This window comes from Labrus bergylta, chromosome 4, assembly GCF_963930695.1.
Source record: "Labrus bergylta chromosome 4, fLabBer1.1, whole genome shotgun sequence".
Lineage (NCBI taxonomy): Eukaryota > Metazoa > Chordata > Actinopteri > Labriformes > Labridae > Labrus > Labrus bergylta.
Window position 1 is genome coordinate 9091743 of NC_089198.1, and position 17339 is coordinate 9109081.

Below are 17339 nucleotides of genomic sequence, written 5' to 3' on the forward strand. Positions count from 1 at the left end.
AGTTGATTTAAAGGTTGAAAGATGAGAAGCAGCACAGAGGAGGGTCAGTCAACAGCAGCTGATAACACTGCACAGCTCCTAGCATGCTACTGAAAGTCCTGTGCAAGTTTTTTTATAAAGTGTACTAGCAATCATTTTATGACACGATATGATTAGCCACCTATGTTTCAATGCATCGCTTTTTGGCCTCTGATGTCTCCTTCTGAGGAGTGGAGCTGAAGATTGCCTATTTCTGGCACTCAAGGGGTTAAAAACAACTCTGAGTGTATCTGAGTCACAGTGTTGGTCAGTCTGTCGGCTTGACTCCCATTGTGTAGAAATAAAAAGACTCAAGTGAGATTAAGAGATTAAGAATGTTTTCTTATTTGACTAAACAGTTCTTGATTTAGTTCAGTTTTGTGGACATGATATACAGTTCAAAAAGTTAAATCGCAATTTACATTATCGCAATTCTCAACATATCACAAAATGTTTAAAATCCTGACTTAAGTATCGTGATAGCCTTTTAGCTCCAAACAAATGATTTCACTTCTCCAACTTTCAAATTTCACTACCTAATCTCCAAATAGTACACCTTTAACAAACAGCAAAACCAGGTTAGTAATGAGGACTGGACCTTAAACTGGGCTCGACCCCTTTTTGCCTGGGGCCCTAACAAACTCTAGACTGTTTATTCAGCCTGATATTGTGAGAAATAAACTGAGTGAGAGACTAACATGATAAAATGTGTAGACGAGAGTTTGTGTGTGCATATGAAGAGGGGTTGTAAGGACTGAGAGCAAACTGAAAAAGAGCGGAAAGACAAAAAAAGAGTACTATTTCAAGCAGCATTTTTGTCCCTGATAAGGATCAAACCACTCCTCTGCACACTCACATGCATCCAAACCACATGTGCACACTTCAAAAAACATACACATATATACTGTTTACTGAGATATTTCAAGATCGAGTCAAACCCACAAACATCTGTCTATAAACTCAAAGATACAAATTAGTGAGCATGCTAATCATCAGTTATTTTAATGACAGTCTTCTTATACATTAATGCTCACTGAAGCAGAGAGTAAAGATGTTATTGAAGCCCTTTTTTTAATGATAAGAGGCTTAATGTAGGATCACTTAATTAGGTGTTTCTTTGGATTACTTCTTCACCTCCTCAAAGCAAAGTTTCTTAAAGCGATGTTGCATGAACATCTTAATAATAATGGAGCGAGCAGAGGCACTAACAAGCTCACAGCGCTGCCTGCGAGTCGCATTCAACAGTTGTTTGCTTTGAGTTAAATCCTGTCCTTACATCCACGCTGTTGTCGGAGCAAACCTTCATCCCACTCAAACATGTTCCTCGTCTTACAAAGTTTAATTACATGCACACCATCTGTGATTTTTTTTTTTTTTTTTTACACACGGCCTACATATGCTAATTCATCTTCAATTTGCTGCATTTCCATAAAAGCACATCAGCAGACATGGAGAGCATGCTGGAGTTGAACAAGATAACGAGAGTTTCCGTCGTTATCACTTTGAATCCTTGAATGGGGAACGAGAGTGCCGGCTCGTCTTTAATGTTCAGGAAAATGGAGACACTCGAGTTGTGCGACGGTTTTGTCGACGAGGGGTGTCGAGTTTTTTTTAATATTCTGATATCTCTTCACCCAAAAAGGGAGTCGCAACTCTCCTGCAGAAATGATCCAAAGAGATCTTGAGATGAAGAAAGGCCTCTTGAAATGTGGCTCAAATGTGACTTTCTCTTAGTTCGTTGCTTCACTTTGCATTCGCTCAAGGCTTCCAGCTAACAGCCCGCTCTCTGTTTATTTTCAGAGCTGCTTATGATGCCTCTGATTGTGCATTTCTACCAATCCTGAGACCATCATTGTCTTGTCGTTCACTAGCATTTAGCAAATCTTTAGCATGCTAAATTTTGCCGAATATATGTTAACCACTAAGTCCCAGAACTGTAGCATCTTAAGCCCCTTTTTACAAAGTTTTCTGGGCATTTCAGGAGCTCTTAGGATCAGTTTAGTCCTAAGTAGAAAAACACTTTGGACAGTAATTTCACAGAGACGTATAGGAGAGGAATGAGTGCATTAATAATTGCAAGCCAACACTATCTAACTCACAAACATTTGCTTGATGAAGGTCTGGCTCCGATACATTGCCAGTGAATACATTTTTGCAAATCAGACAGTTTGCGAGCATGGGGCTCCTTTTACAACAGGCAAGGCAGGGAACTGCTTGGGGGCCCCAAAGCCAGTAGCCCCCGACCCGGTCTGACAAAGTTTGGCGGTGGTTGCTTGGACGACACAGTCCGATGGTAGTTGCTGGGCGTCAGGGGCGTCGTGGTAGTAGTAGTGTCAGATCACCTCGCTGAAGGTTGGGGCAGCTCTGTCTACTCAAGATATAAGAATGCTGGTTGGAGGGCCCCCCCTGTGATTCTTTGCCGAGGGCCCCAACAGAATCTAGCATCACCAATGTTTGCGGGAGTTCGCCTGCAACATTGTTTTAGTTTGATTAATAAAGTATGAAAAAGCAACAGGTTCAGTTTTTGCATGCAAAAGATTGAACGCTGTCCCTCTCATAGATTTGCTTCTTGTTATTTCTTATGTTCTTCTTAAGTAGCCCAGTCAAAGTTATTCTTCCTGTTTGCTTTATACAGATCAGGTTAATTACTGTAATCAGAGATTGAAAGTGAAAGATTTGAGACAGCTCTCCCTTCACAGGTACGTCAAGAGCTAACAACAGAAAAGCATCACACCTGATTTTAAAGGAGCTCATTATTTCCCTGCTGTTATATTTGACAGCATTTTTTATGCTGAAAAAAAAACCCTCAAGAGTTTGGCGTTACAGTCAAGTTCTTGTTTCCACATCAAACTGTCAAACTCAGAGTGCTCATGCCAGCAGAAACGACTTCCTCCTCCAGGCGAGGATTTGTGGGTGTTCCAACTTATTTAAGACTCTTGTTCCTCTTTCAGAAGGGGAAGTAGAGGTTCATTGGTTCCTAAAAGTCCCTACAGTAAAAGAGACTTTAACTTAAATGTGATAAAAAAAACCTTGGAGATGCATTCAGGTAAAAAAAAATCTGAGTTCGCTCTGATGTTTGACACAGAAACTGCAAACGCTGAGTCGCACTTTCTTTCTTTTTTCCTTTTCTTAAAAACAGTGCAGCAATTTTGAAAAAGCCTTTGTATCTGTTCAAATAAAAAACTTTTTTTATCGTCTCTTTCATTCAGACATTACAACGACAGCCCCGCCCACCACGCCCATCGCCTCCACACTTCCCATGACCACGTTTGGAGCGACCACCACAGCGCCGACCACCATCCCTGGAACCACCCTGAGTCCAGAGTGTGAGGAGGGGCAGCCGGACTGTGTGGTGGAGACCGACGCCCCCGATGACTATGACACCGTGACGGGTAAGACGCCAAAACTCACTGTTAAGATTCTTTTTTTGGGGGGGGCGCTTTTAGGCCTTTATTCCAGAGGACAGGTACAGACGTAGAGAGACAGACAATGAGGAGATGAAGTGCACCAAACATGATCGTAGTCGAACCTGCAACCAATGTGACTCAGACTCTGTACATGAGGCGTCTGCTCTACCAGCTGAGCTAAACTCACCTCCATAGTTGCTGCTCTTCAGCTCTCTCAGAACGCTCCGTTTTGGTGGTGTGTATCTCTTTAAATGCAATGAGCCCCGCCCCCTGAGTTTTCCTGGTAGACATCACTCCTCTCTAGCGAGAATAAAAATGGCCGACCTGCGCAAAAGTTTTGTTCTAGTCTGGGGGTGGAGTCCCTGGGTGGAGATACCAGGGGAGGGGAGGGGATTTTTTTATACCAGAATCCCACTGTGACATCACAAGGAGAGCACATTTGAAACAGAGCATTTTTCTCTGTGTTGTAAGACTTATTCAGACCACAAACAAAGGACTGGATGGGTTTATTTCACATTTTGTGGGTCAGTAGACTCTGAGGTTACCCAAATATATGTTCAGAAACTCTGAAGAAGTGGATTTTTCACAATATGTACATTTAAACTAAGATGATATTTGAATCCTTTAGACTTCTTAAAATGTATATTACCTTCTTAAATGTTGAGCAACCCGACATTGAAATACTGATTTCTGGTAAGTCGAGGTGTGTCGAGTGTGTGTTGGCATCTGTGTGGGTGTGACTAAACCGCCTGATCTCTGACCTTTCTCTGACTCGTCCATCTGTCTGCAGCAGGAGGAACCACAGCGCCCGACCCCATCCTGGACTTCATACCAGGTGAGGATGTCTGCCGCAATCTGCTGCCATGTTTACTCTCCTCTTCTTTCACCTTTTCCTCTCTCCTCGTGTCCTTGTCCTGCTTTTTTTTTCATTTATTGACTTTTCTGTTCTCATTTCTCTCCACCCGCTTATCTTCCCCTCTGAACTGCTCACAAACTTTTAAAGTGGAGTTGAAGTATTCTGCAGGCAGATTTTTACAAACAAGCGGGCCTGTTCCGAGTTGCCAGTTCAGTGCATTAAAAGCAGCCAGTGTCCCCCCGTTATTCAGTGTCACCATCAATTCTGACCACAGTCACAGAGAACAATGAAACCCGACTTTCATGGGAGCAAATGGCTTCTTTTTTTTTCTCTCTTTTCATCGCCCCAGTTCACAAATGAGACTTCAGCTCAGCTCGCCGACGGCCCGAGCTGCCGAGTAGAAATGTTGATAGATTTGCTCCAAAACGCAACTGCATTGTTTTCGTTCTCTTCTCATTGGTCACGCCAGCAAATCCAGTTAAAATGAAATTGCAGGGGGACGACAGATGGAAAAGAGAGAGTCCAAAAAAAAAGAGAGAGAGAGAGAGAAAACGCAGAGAGACAGAGGAAGAATGAAAGCTTTTTACAGGCAGATAAATAAATAAGAGAACAACAGAAAGCTCATGTTCATGCTGTTTGCGCAATGATTATCAGCCCTCAGTTTGTTTGTGCATTATGGTTCTTTAATAACCTCATTTTTACTTCATATTGTGTTGATTGTTTTTCAACGCTCATGCCACATTTGGACTGAACTTTAGCAGCTAGCATGCTTTTTTTTTTTTTTTTTTGTAAATGCACAACAATGTATTCCTGTACCTTTAATTTCTGAACAGATTTAGGTCCTGGTCATGTTTGTTATCAGCGTGCAGTTACGCCAATGAGTGCTTTTCCTCTTTCAGATTGCATCCTTAAAATAGCGGAAGTATATTTGATTTCTTATGTTTCATTAATCATCTTGACACCCCTTGAGATGTAAACAGTGTAGAGAGCTGTCTCCCCCTCACCCCCTCCTCTCTAGAGTGGATGCTCACTCAGGTCACCATGTTGTGGACTCTGAAGCTTCAGTGTTTATCCAGCTCTGCATGGGTCTGTAAACCTTTCTGTGTTCTAACCTCTCTCCATTTTTCAAAAAGCATCTCCAATATTGATCCTAGTTTGAGCACGTTTCTGCTCGTGGAGCTTATTAGAAACATGCAGAGGCTTTTTAGGTCGGGTACAATCACTTCTATCTGAACCACTTCTCCTGACCGCTTCCATCGCTGCAACACCTGTTGACCTGATAACTGCTCTCATATCTGGCAAACTGAGGGGCGTCCAAAACGGCCGTGTGGAGGTTCGCCTTAAGACCCCCTACCTTCTCTGGTCCAAACAAATCCAGATCATTCAGGAGCAGAATCTAAAGTTAGAAGGAGGACATACTGGCTGCTGCATTGTTGTCAGAGAAGCCAGCACTTCAACATAGCATGTTTCCTTAATGTCTGATCATATAGTGAGCTCAATTTTTCATTTAAGTCAGTAGATATCTTACAGATTGCTCCTTTAATTTGCTACAGTTTCTCTGAGGGGAGCTGATAGCAAGCTTGAGTCAAGCTAGCTATTTTGTGACAGGCAGGAGTAAAAGAGAAAATATCCAAATGAATATCCAGCTGGCATGTTTTTATTCCTTCTCTTTACCTCATAAAGGTCCAAGGATTGTATTCCAAGTGTGTTACAAAAGGACTAAATAAAGTCTCCCTTCTCCTCTTTATGTTTTGAAAGACACTCTTTGTGAGCCAGCATCAACTCCACACTGAAAGCCAAATGCAGCTCTGCAGCTTTATTTTCTGCATGAACATCTCAGCACGGTGTCACAGTTTATCTTCCCCTAGTGAATACTCCCCAAGTTCAATTCATCGCCAAACCCCGAGGAGGAGAGGGATGAATAGAAGGAGAAAAGGTAGGGAAAATAGAAGCTGTGACACGGACACAAAAGACAGAAAGAGAGAGAGCCAGCGAGGAGGAAAAGGACTGAATAGAGATGAGACAGAAAAGGGAGGATGAAGAGGCAGAGGGAGAGTGAAGGTAAAAAAGAGAGAGGAGCGAGGTGTGGAGTGAGAGAATAAAAGGCCCTCTTGGGTCTCAATTAGCCGAGCGGAGGCATCGCGTGAAGACAGCTTGGGGTTGCAGGAGGGGTTAGCGGCTCCACGGTCATCTCTGCATCCTATTAGCCTCTCAAAAAAAACAACATGTCCAGTGTGCGTTCAGAGACGTCTGCGTTCGTTTGTATACTGCGGTGAAGCGCTGCCGCCGGCCGACTGCTGGCACAGAAAAGAAAGAAAGCAGAGAGGGAAATGTAGCTTCTTTTTTTTCTCTCTCTCTCTGTTTGGGGCTTTTTTTTCAGTGGGGCCACATCCGCATGTTGGTGGCACCACGCCTTCCTCTCAGTTATCCTCCCTCTTTGAATGTCCTGATCCCAAACATGTGTACACGCCGCCGCTGCTGCTTTCTATCAGCGCTGACGTCTTAAGTTCCTGTGTTTCAACTCAGGCCCTGCGGCTGCTGCACCGCAGCTACAGTCACAACCGTCTCTCTCTGTCTTTTTCACCCCGACCCGTCGGCACAGAGCGTTTTGTGTGCGGTGCGACATGTTCTCCAAGAGCTCGGCATGTTTAAACTGTGCGTACAATACAGCAGGAACAGCTTTCTAATATTGATGTTACAAGACTCTTCAGGCTGCCTGCTCTCCTGCTCTGAGCTGAAGTCAATTCAGCTTGTGAACACGGTGTATGATCAGAGATATCAGACTGTTTAACACAGATGCCTTTTTAAAGTCGAGTCACTTACACTTCTGGGAACTTTTGTTGCCTTTCTTGGACTCTTTTTACAGGAATAGATACGGGCTGATTGAGGGTTCAGTTTGCTTGGAGCCAACTTGTTGCTTATCTGCCTCTTTGATCGCTCAAGGTTTCACGATTTTGACGCAATGAATAAAACAGATGGGGTTAAATAAGTGAACATTTTCAGGCTCCACTCACAGGCCTTCATGGTCTTGTGTGCAGTTTACAGTAAAAGTAGAGTAGGGGGGAAATATGTTTAAAGGGTAGAACATAAAAAGGATAAAAGCTGCATACTGTTTGACTTTTGCAAAAGTGGCAAAAAGCTGCAAAATGTGGACATCTTTGGGTTTCTCACAATTCGATTTCTATCCTTGGGGTCGTGATTACATTCAGAATCTATTTTCGATTTCAAAATGATTCTGGATTCATTGATTCAAAGTCTATTTTTGAATGAGTACATACTTCAGGATCTCCTCCAGTCCTCTGTGAGACTGGATGAATTTCTTGCTGCTCCGTTTGGCTTTCTACTGAGTTAAAGAGCTAGCATTAGCACTTAACAGGTAGTGACTGAAGAGTTTTGGAAGTTATGAATCGATTTAAAATCTCAGAAGATAAGAATCTCAATTTTTACATAAAACGATTTTTTTTCACACCTCTAGTACCAATGTTCAACCGATGTGTCGATGCATCCCTAGTACATGTGAGTGATGAACTCCTGGATTGTCTAATTAGTTGAATAGTTGATCCTCAACTGCATATGTAAAGCCCTGCGTACCTCTCTACTTAGTGCTAAATATCAAGATATTAATGCAAGAATTTCCCTCCCTGAAAACGTTAAATTCTTGCTAAACAAATCCAAAGGTTATTACTCTGCTCTCAGTGTTGATTCTCCTCAACGTTCAGCTCATGTGACTCAACACCTCAGTGAATCAACAAACTCACCTCAAACCGCTCCCCTCTGTTCTTCTCTGTGTGCAGCGTACGTCTGGTTCGCCTGCAACTTTGACTTCTCGTCGTTCTGCGGCTGGACCAGAGGGACGGGGACGGGCGCCGAGTGGCTCATCCAGACCAACGGGGCCTCGACCGTGCACAGAGGGCCCACCCTGGACCACACAGGTACGCGCACCTTTGTGTTGTTGTTTTGTTTTTTTAAACCAGCACCTCTGGACTGAAGCTTTGCCAGAGCTCTCTGTGTGGCTCTCTTTGTTACTATGCAACTGTGGAGAAAGCCTGTCTGACCCTCTTGTGCTCGATGTGAGACTATTTTTAACCACAGTGAGCTTAAAATAACAAACGACAGTCTGTGCTGCTGCTGCTGCTGCTCCCGGGGAATCACAACAATCAACACAACAGTGGGTCCTTCTTTTCCTCACATGATATAATACGATGTCCTGTTGCACGCAAAACCCGACTCCTGCGTGGGAAAAGCAGATAAACACATGGAGAACATCTCAAATGTAGTGGTGGTGTTCTCAGACTGGAGCATGAAAACAGACCAAAGACAATGTCCAATAAAATATAATCAAAGATATAGATGTGATATCTGGGCCAGACACCACTGTAAAAACATATTTTGATTGAACTTTTAAACCGGACTGTGGGGGCTTTTAGGGTTTTTTAATAACATTTTAATTTGGTTTTATTAGTTTTTCATCTTTTTCTCCTGTGTTTTAATTTGCTGTTTCCTGATGGTCGGTGCTTTTCCACGAGGATGGAGGAACTTTAGATGTAATGTTGTCTTTGGATGAATTAATGGAAACTCTCAAGTGAACATCGTCTGGACTAAACTCGTCATTCTCAGCTGGTCGAGCCTCAGGAGTCACCAACACCTAAACCTTCTAAGAGAAAACCACGTCCCATATTTGTTTATTTTGACAGGGACAGTGTGCAGCCAATAAGCTGAACCAGAGTTAGCTTCAATTCATTTAGCAGATGTTTTTATCCAAAGCGACGCACATCAGAGAGTAAGTACAACTCAAGCAAAGAGATAGAAAGGAGGAAACAACGTCAGGAAGTGCAAACAAACAGCTTTAAGTCAGATTGGTGCACACAGTTGCTGACAGGAAGTGACCCGATGCAGAACATCAAACACCTTAGCTATGAGCTAATTTACACCTATAGTGCCGGGGCAGGAGACAGAGAAGACATCTCTGTTAGAAAGTTAAATCTGCAGAACTTTACATAACTAAGCCCTATGTACAGAGGTTGTAACTTCTTGTTGCAGCGGCCGTGGGTTCAAATCCGACCTCGATCCTTTGCTGCAGCCAGTCGAACTGTCCAAGGTTTAAAATGATCATACGCCACATACAACCCGCTGTTGATAAAGGCCAAATGAAAACCAGGAACTGACTGAATTTCTTGATGACCAGCACCATTTGACAGCTTGCCATGGTCAAGACTGGACAAGTTTCATTTGAAGTCAGATATATACATACATGTGTCAAACAGCTTCTTGGTGCAGGCCTCAGGTCAGACAGGCAGCACAATCTAAGAGCGTCTGGTAAACAACATGTGACAGGAAACACTAAATGTGCAAGAAAATCAACTTAGAGCCAAAATACAACCATAAAGGAAATGTCACAACGGTGGAAAACTGACACCCAACAAAAACGTTTTAAACCGGAAACATAGGTTACATAACTCCCTCAAACTCCTGCATTTCTGCCAGAAGATGCATCGATAACCACGTCTGTGTTCTGTCTACCTGCACAGAGCAGAACTCGTACACGCTTTGATCCCTCGAACATCGACTGGACTGAACGATCAGCCTTGAAAAACGAAGACTTTTGAAAAGGATGCAGCGCTCACATTTATCACTATCCCTCCGCTCTCCGTTCAAAACACCTCCTGTGATGGATGTTTCCGTGGAGACGGCAGCAGCAGCTCTGAAATGAATGGCTTCACCTTGATTTCTTGACTTAACCAGATCTCAAGTAAAAAATGAGCGCTTTTGTGATGTCGACTCCTGATAGAGTCCTTTGAAACCTTGTGAAGTCCTTGAATTTGTTGTTTTTTGTGTTTCCTGTGAGTGAAGATGACACACCTAGCAGGTCTTTACTTTATTAATGCAATAAATGTGATGCATAATAAACCCTTAATAATCCTTAGCACCTTTTATAGTCACATACGAGGTTCATATAAATACATTTTAAGTCAACATTTAGAGAGAAGAATGCTCTTTGGACTCTACTTTTTTAATTCTTTGGGGTCTCATTTTTAAATATTTGATCAAACACTTTGTTTAAAGAGTCAAACTATCCTCAAACATGCTCTCAGGAGTCCTTAAAAAAACAGCCCACACCCTCTTCTTACCTTGTCCTTTGCTGCCCCCTGCAGGCGGACCAGGGAACTTCATCTACATGCAGCTGGGTGACACAGACATGCCGAGTAAAACCGGCGGCGACGATGACGACGAGGACGAAAAGGTGGCGAGCCTGGCCAGCCTGCCCATCACGGCTCCGGACGCCGACCTGTGCATGTCCTTCTGGTACCACATGTTCGGGGAACACGCCGGAGCGCTGCACATCAAGCAGAGGAGGGAGGCGGAGGCGGGGCAGATCCTGTGGACAGTCAGCGGGCACCAGGGCAGCAGGTGGAGGGAGGGGAGAGTGTTACTGCCACACTCTAGTGTCTCATATCAGGTAAGACACACGTTACTTAAAAACTGACATCATCTATTATCCTGTGACTTTAGGATGTTTGAGTCTTTTTCTGTGTTTGTTTTTGTTCTTTTTTTAAGATAAAGATTCTCAAAATCAGCATTCTGGCTTTTTATTTCAGATAATTTATTGTGTGGATTTGCACTTGTACATTTAAGATCTTTTCTTGATCCTGATTGTATTTGAGAGCGCTCTGATTCTTCTGACTTCATCCCTGAGGCTGAACGGTTGAGCATGTTACATGTATTTTTTTTGATTTGCAGGTGGTGGTAGAAGGTGTTGCAGACAGACGGAGTGCGGGACACATAGCTGTGGACAACATCCAGATCCTGGATGGACTCGGTCCAGAGGAATGCAAAGGTCTGTGTTGTATTGTCAGATCACAATTTTTTACTAATTACACTTTGATATTAAAAAATGATACAAACTCAAATCTAAGCAAGTGTATTTGTCTAAAAAACTTCTCATTACACTTTTAATAATTCATGATTACCTAACAAGTCCTGATAAACAGCTTATTATGGGATGTAACACAGGAACAGTAAGGCCTGGATCGCTTGCTATGAATAAGAAAAAATCCAACAATGGGGCTAAATATTTAACCTGTTGAGTTTTTTACTTATTTCAAGCATCTCAGGCCTTTTTTTTCACTTGTGATATCTCAAACTAAGATGTTTATCAGGACTTGTTAGGTAACTGTGGCTCACAAGAAGTGTAAATGTTTTTGACTGGAATTTAGAATTTGATTAAATCACAAAAGAATGTTTTTTTAAAGGGATAGTTCAGTATTTTTGAAGTGATGTTGCATGCGGTACTTATGAATAGTGAGGGTATTAGTCTCAGGAGATGCTGCTCAGCGGGGCCCCTTTAAGAGGAGAACCGCTGCAGTGAGGCAATTCTGTACGACTAACTAGACAGTTTTCTAATTTTCTTTGTTAATATTTCTTCCACTTCCCTAACCGCCTCCTCTTAATGCTGGTCACTTTATTTTTGCATTAAGAACTGTCACTGTAATTTCATCTGATGGAACCAATTTCTTTCCCCCAAACAGATCCAGAGGCTCCCTCGTCTCCACCGACTGAGATCTTCATCCTACGTAAGAAACCTCTTCTGATGCAATCCTGTCATCAAAGTCTTAATATGTTTGTTGTGGTTGCGTGTACTGTCGATTTGTGTGGAAAATCCTCCTCAGACCGCCTCTTCCTCGACAGGGAAGTTGGCAACATTGCCTTAATTTGAGGTTTTTTTTTAGATACACATTTAATATTATTGAGCTTAGACGTGTTGATAAAATGTGCCTGGCCCTTTAAGACTGTCATCGTCTCTTTCTCTCACAGCGATGGATTCCCTCCCTCTGGAGAACAGCGACCTCGGCGGCCCAGGAAACATGCTGAAGACCCTAGACCCCATCCTCATCACCATCATCGCCATGTCCGCGCTCGGCGTCTTCCTGGGCGCCATCTGCGGCGTGGTGCTGTACTGCGCCTGCTCACAGGGCAGCATGACGGACAGGAACTTATCCGCCCTGGAGAACTATAACTTTGAGCTGGTGGACGGCGTGAAGCTAAAGAAGGACAAGATGAACGGACAGACTAACTACTCAGAGGCGTGAGGGCAGTGGGGGGTGGGGGGCGGGACACACGGAGCAGCGACAACTCCGCATGGACTTGTGATGCAGCCAATCAAACGGGAGGGAACGCTGGGCTGAAGCCACCGATGGGACGGACGTCAGGGTGGGCTGAAAGTGAGCCAATGTCCATTTTTTTTCTCAGGAGCGGCAGTGGAAAAGACTGACCTGCAGGGGGCACTGTGTATAAAGAATCTGTACAGCAAAAAAAGAAGAAGAAGAAGAAAACTAAGGATTCTATTTGTTTTTCGGCGTGCTTTGTTGATTTCATGCTGGTGTTGAGACCAATTCAGATAAAAGTATCGTTTGTGAACTTTTACAGAAAGAAAAAAATCTGTTTATTTGTTTGTTTTTGTTGTTTCAGATGTCATAGTTTCATAGAGAGGTGGGGGGGGGGGCGGAGTTTGTGAAAAGTCTGATATCTGGCTCTTTAGCAGGCCACGTGTTCCCTGTGAGTGTGTGTGTGGAAGTGTGTGCGTGAACATGTGTGTGTACAGGTGTCACATCCATATACATCTGCATTTAGGGTGTGTATGTATCACTGAGTCTGGCTGTAGGTGTGTGTGTGTGTGTGTGTGTGTGTGTGTGTGTGTGTGTGTGTGTGTGTGTGTGTGTGTGCGTCTGTGTGTGTGTGTGTGTGTGTGTGTGTGTGTGTGCGTCTGTGTGTGTGTGTGTGTGCGTCTGTGTGTGTGTGTGCACGTTACACTTGTGTTTATGTGTGCAAGCATCTTACTTTGTGTGTTTGTTTGTGTGTATGTGTGTGTGTGTGTGTGTGTGTGTGTGTGTGTGTGTGTGTGTGTGTGTGTGTGTGTGTGTGTGAAGGCGGGTACCATCGTGACCTGTGTCTAGTTCCGACAGTGCCTTTTTTTTCTCCAACTTTTCTGTTGCCTTGTTTTCTGCTGGTTGTTTTTTCTCATCGGCTGGCGTCACGTTCAGGGTTCCTACACAAAAACCACGGAGAAAAGTTGGGGGGGGGGGAGGAATTAAATTCTGCACTTTTTTCCAGAAACTTTTTTAAGTGCATACTGTCAGATATCAGATGAGTTGGTTTGGAATCCATCTGAAGATCTTCACGCCTTGATGACAGTCGTACCGACTCTGATTTTAACCGTTGCAGTGAGCAGCGATTTTTGTGGAAAGCTCTGGAAAAAGTGATGGCATTTCAAAAAATGTGTAGTAGCCCTGAATGCCTCGTTTTCATGGCACATGACACATCCAACATATTGTACATAGGTTTTAATATATTTGAGCGCCCTTTTCTATATAGTAAAAAAAAAACGAAAAACACCAGTGCCGCAGTATCCTTTCTGTGTTTGAATCAAACTCACTCCCAAACTACAAAGTCCAGAAAATCTGAGTTTTAACAAACAGACGACGACCACGTTTGTGCTGCTTTTACGTGTGATCTTGTTGCTATTTTTTGTCCGTTTTGTTGTTGTTGTTGTTGTTGTTGTTTGGTTTTCTGGTTGTGCTCCGCGAAAGAGAAAGGATATCGGCTTTATGGCATTATGGAGAAATGCCTCATGGGAAGTGAAGTTTTTTTTTGTTGTACAGGGTAAAACAGACGACCTCAGCAGCAGCAGCAGCAGCAGCTCAGAAGATATGTGACAGGATGGATCATCAGGAAATATTTTCACGAGAAGGCGGCAAACGTTTTCCCCACTGGCACACATGAGACGACTGTGAAACTTTGAAGCTTAAAAGTGTGTCCAGCGGTCAGTGTGAAGGACTTCAGGTGTCAGGAAGGCTTCACCTGTCTTCTCTTTGGACCCGCGACGGAGCGGACCGGGGAGTGGAAGCTCTTGATTTGAAGACTTGAGGACAATGCTGTACTCTCCGTCAGTGTTTGTCATGTTTTGACTATCAGGAGAAATCTTTGAAGGATGTTTTTTTTTTTAATTGAGAAAAATGACGATCTTTCTGTACAATTATGGCCTCACATGTTGTTTTCCCTGAAGCTAACGTGCTAATTTGCTAATCAAAAGAAAGAGACACAAGGAAGGCTCATTGTGCTATTCTTTGTACTTTTAAATAACTAAATATTGGCTGTGGGAAAAGGTTTATTTGTATGTTTTTGGGTTTCTGCTGCTTTTTATCCCAATTTGAAACATCGCTATTACATCCTGGCGCTTTTCCTCACCTGCAGACTTCACAAGAGGAGCCTTATTCCTAAACATCAGTGCACACTTACATCAGAACCATCCTTAACTTTTTAACACAAAATGCAGGATGAAAATTAGATGAACCGGTTAGCTTCCTTCTAAAAGTAAATATTGGTATTTGTGGCTATGTGTGTTGTGATTCTGCTCACTTGTTTTTCACTCTGAGAAGGCTGGAGGAGTCAGACATTTCACCCACAGCACTCTGGTTGAATCAACAAAGAAAGCTGTTGTTATCTAACTGGCTGTTTCTTAATGAGGGTTGAAACAGAGCGAGCTTTCAAAGATTGAAACTACAAAATTCCTCCCACTGCTCTTGCTCTGCATCACCATTTATTGGAGAGAGAAACAAGCAAAGTGTGTGAATGTGAAACATGTTTCGGTTCTTCTGGAAATTTGTCAAGTGTGCATTCAAAAAAAAATCCACCACCTTGATCTTATGGTCTGATAATGCTGAAAGTTTCTCCCATTATAGCCTCCTGCATCCTGTTGCAGTTTGATGTAGCATTATGTGGTATCATATGAGCTTAAAATGTGAGGTTAGTCTCTTTGTCAATAAAGCATCAAGATAGCCTAGCGGTTATGTCGCGCGCCTCATGTTCTGAGATTTTAGTCCTCATCGCAGTAGTCGTGGGTTGGAATCCTGCTTTGGCCCTTTGCTGCCAGTCATCCCCAAGCGGCAACCCCTCGGTGTTAAAAAATGAAGCCAGTGCGGAAGTGTAAAATCCTGCAGTTCATCGAGTGTCCACTTGAGGCTGGCTGCAGAAGTCACAAACACACCACATTTAAAAAAGTCAGTTTTACAGTTTTTATAGCAGAAATTTAAATGTTTACAGCCTGGATAAAAAAAACAAAATAGGTCTGCTCGTGTCTCAAATCGCAAATGTACCTTCTTGTAAACACACCGTACGTGTTTTGATAACTCACCCGTTTTGATTCACAATAAGTTCACCTGATTGACAAGAGGCTTAAGACCCGCCTCAGCTCCAGCTCTCAGCCTGTCGTTAGGTTGACTGACAGTTAGGCTGTGACAGGATTTCCAGCATGGAGACCACCATCTATGTGACTCCAAAGCCCCCTGCAGTAACAGACAGGTGACGTCGCTCAGGCTTTGTCCATTAATATTTACAGTCTATGCTCATCCCCCACTCTCTCCTACTGTCTCTCTTCAGCTTCAATCCCGTAAAGGCAAAAAAGACCCAAAAAAAACATCATCTTTCAATTAGTTCTTTTGTTTTTAGATTATTTTATTTTGGAAGGAAAAGGCCGCTCTAGAGTCTGTTTTGTATGAAGTTAAATCATTATCCTGTTCCCGTTACAACTTAAAGAATATTTCCATTCAAATCAGAGTGCTCTGACTGTTGAGATGTTCGTTACAAGCTGTTAGAAATCACTCTGGTTTAACTCTTTATTTGTTCTGTTGACGATTATCAAAGTAAAGAACCTGGATGAGATCATTGGTATCAAAGTGTAACTTCAGTCTGACTCAACGTGTTTGGAATATTTCAGAAAACAGACATGAAAGGATGCTGCAGCACTCGATGTGAAAACAAATGTTGCACTGATATATTTAAAGAATCTGTGTTTATGATGTTGATTTATGAAAAGAGAGGAAGAAGAAGGCGAGGAGGAGGAGGACAGTGTTGTTGCTTCTTTTTGAACACTTTCAGATGACAATGCTTTTATTCTGAAAAATACATTTTACAGAGATGTTTTTTGTCAATCTCCAGAAAGCTTATATGCGTCTCTTTTGAAGCGTAACAGTTTTATTTACTTGGTATAATATCACCTCGTGTTTTTTCTGTCACTGATGTATGTGCCATTGATTTGTTTTTCTTTTCTTTTCTTTGTATGACGAGAAAAAAAAGTTTTATTTTCAGTACTGCTTCTGTAATGTTTTGCCGTCTCAGATCAAGAAAAAAATGGAGAAAGGAAATAAGAAAGTTTAAAACAAAAACAAAAAACACACACAATGGAAAAGCAGTGAGGCCTTAAGTGACTAAAAGTATTGTTTGTACTTTGACTTTCTGGTCAGCACCCAGACTCATCCGTCTCTGTTGTCTCAGACTCTGATCATTGACTATTACATTCCAAAGAATTGGATCAAATAAATGTTTTAAGTAAACGCTGCTCGACTGCTTGATTTCCTTCCTGAGTATTTGAATGTGTTTATTCAGTAGTTTCAATACAAAGCATGAAGCTGATGTGCTGCACAGAGAGTAAAAAGCTAGTTTCCACCTCTTATCCCTTATCCACAGAAGAACATTGCAGGGGATTTTGGCACATTTTTCTAGGGTGCTACCCTCACGTTTAGCTGTGTTGCACATTCCACAAATGCAAGATCCTAACAAGTTCTACCTCGTTGTAAAGGTGACTAATCAGGCTTTCCAACGATATAAAATACAACACCAATTAGCTTTATTAAAGGGGCTAAAAAAAGTGAGCTAAATAATGTTTCCAAACTTTTTTTGAGGAGTTTATATACGAGTGCGAGGACCCTGCAACCGGGCCACTCACTGAGTCTTCGGCCTGCTGATGCTGTTGTCTGTGTGTGTGTGTGTGTGTGTGTGTGTGTGTGTGTGTGTGTGTGTGTGTGTGTGTGTGTGTGTGTGTGTGTGTGTGTGTGTGTGTGTGTGTGTGTGTGTGTGTGTGTGTGTGTGTGTGTGCGCTTGAGGAATCGACATCCTCAGCCTGGGTTAAGATGCAAAAAAAAAATAAAAGGAAAATATGATGAGATTATGACATATATTACAATATGTCTGAGGAATGCTCTCGATGTGCTTATATTACTGACTGC

At 42.6% G+C, this 17339-nt stretch overlaps 1 protein-coding gene across 1 annotated transcript in view; it reads left to right on the forward strand.

The window, feature by feature from the left end:
- Positions 1-16667, forward strand: part of LOC109989895 (neuropilin-1a) — a 97358-nt gene extending 80691 nt beyond the window's left edge. The window contains exons 12-18 of the mRNA XM_020641809.3: positions 3228-3410; positions 4216-4260; positions 8076-8213; positions 10434-10738; positions 11020-11116; positions 11808-11852; positions 12094-16667. Of these exons, the coding sequence (XP_020497465.2) occupies positions 3228-3410; positions 4216-4260; positions 8076-8213; positions 10434-10738; positions 11020-11116; positions 11808-11852; positions 12094-12368 (1088 nt within the window). The 3' untranslated portion in view covers positions 12369-16667. The remainder of the gene's footprint in view (positions 1-3227; positions 3411-4215; positions 4261-8075; positions 8214-10433; positions 10739-11019; positions 11117-11807; positions 11853-12093) is intronic.
- Positions 16668-17339: the final 672 nt, after the last annotated feature.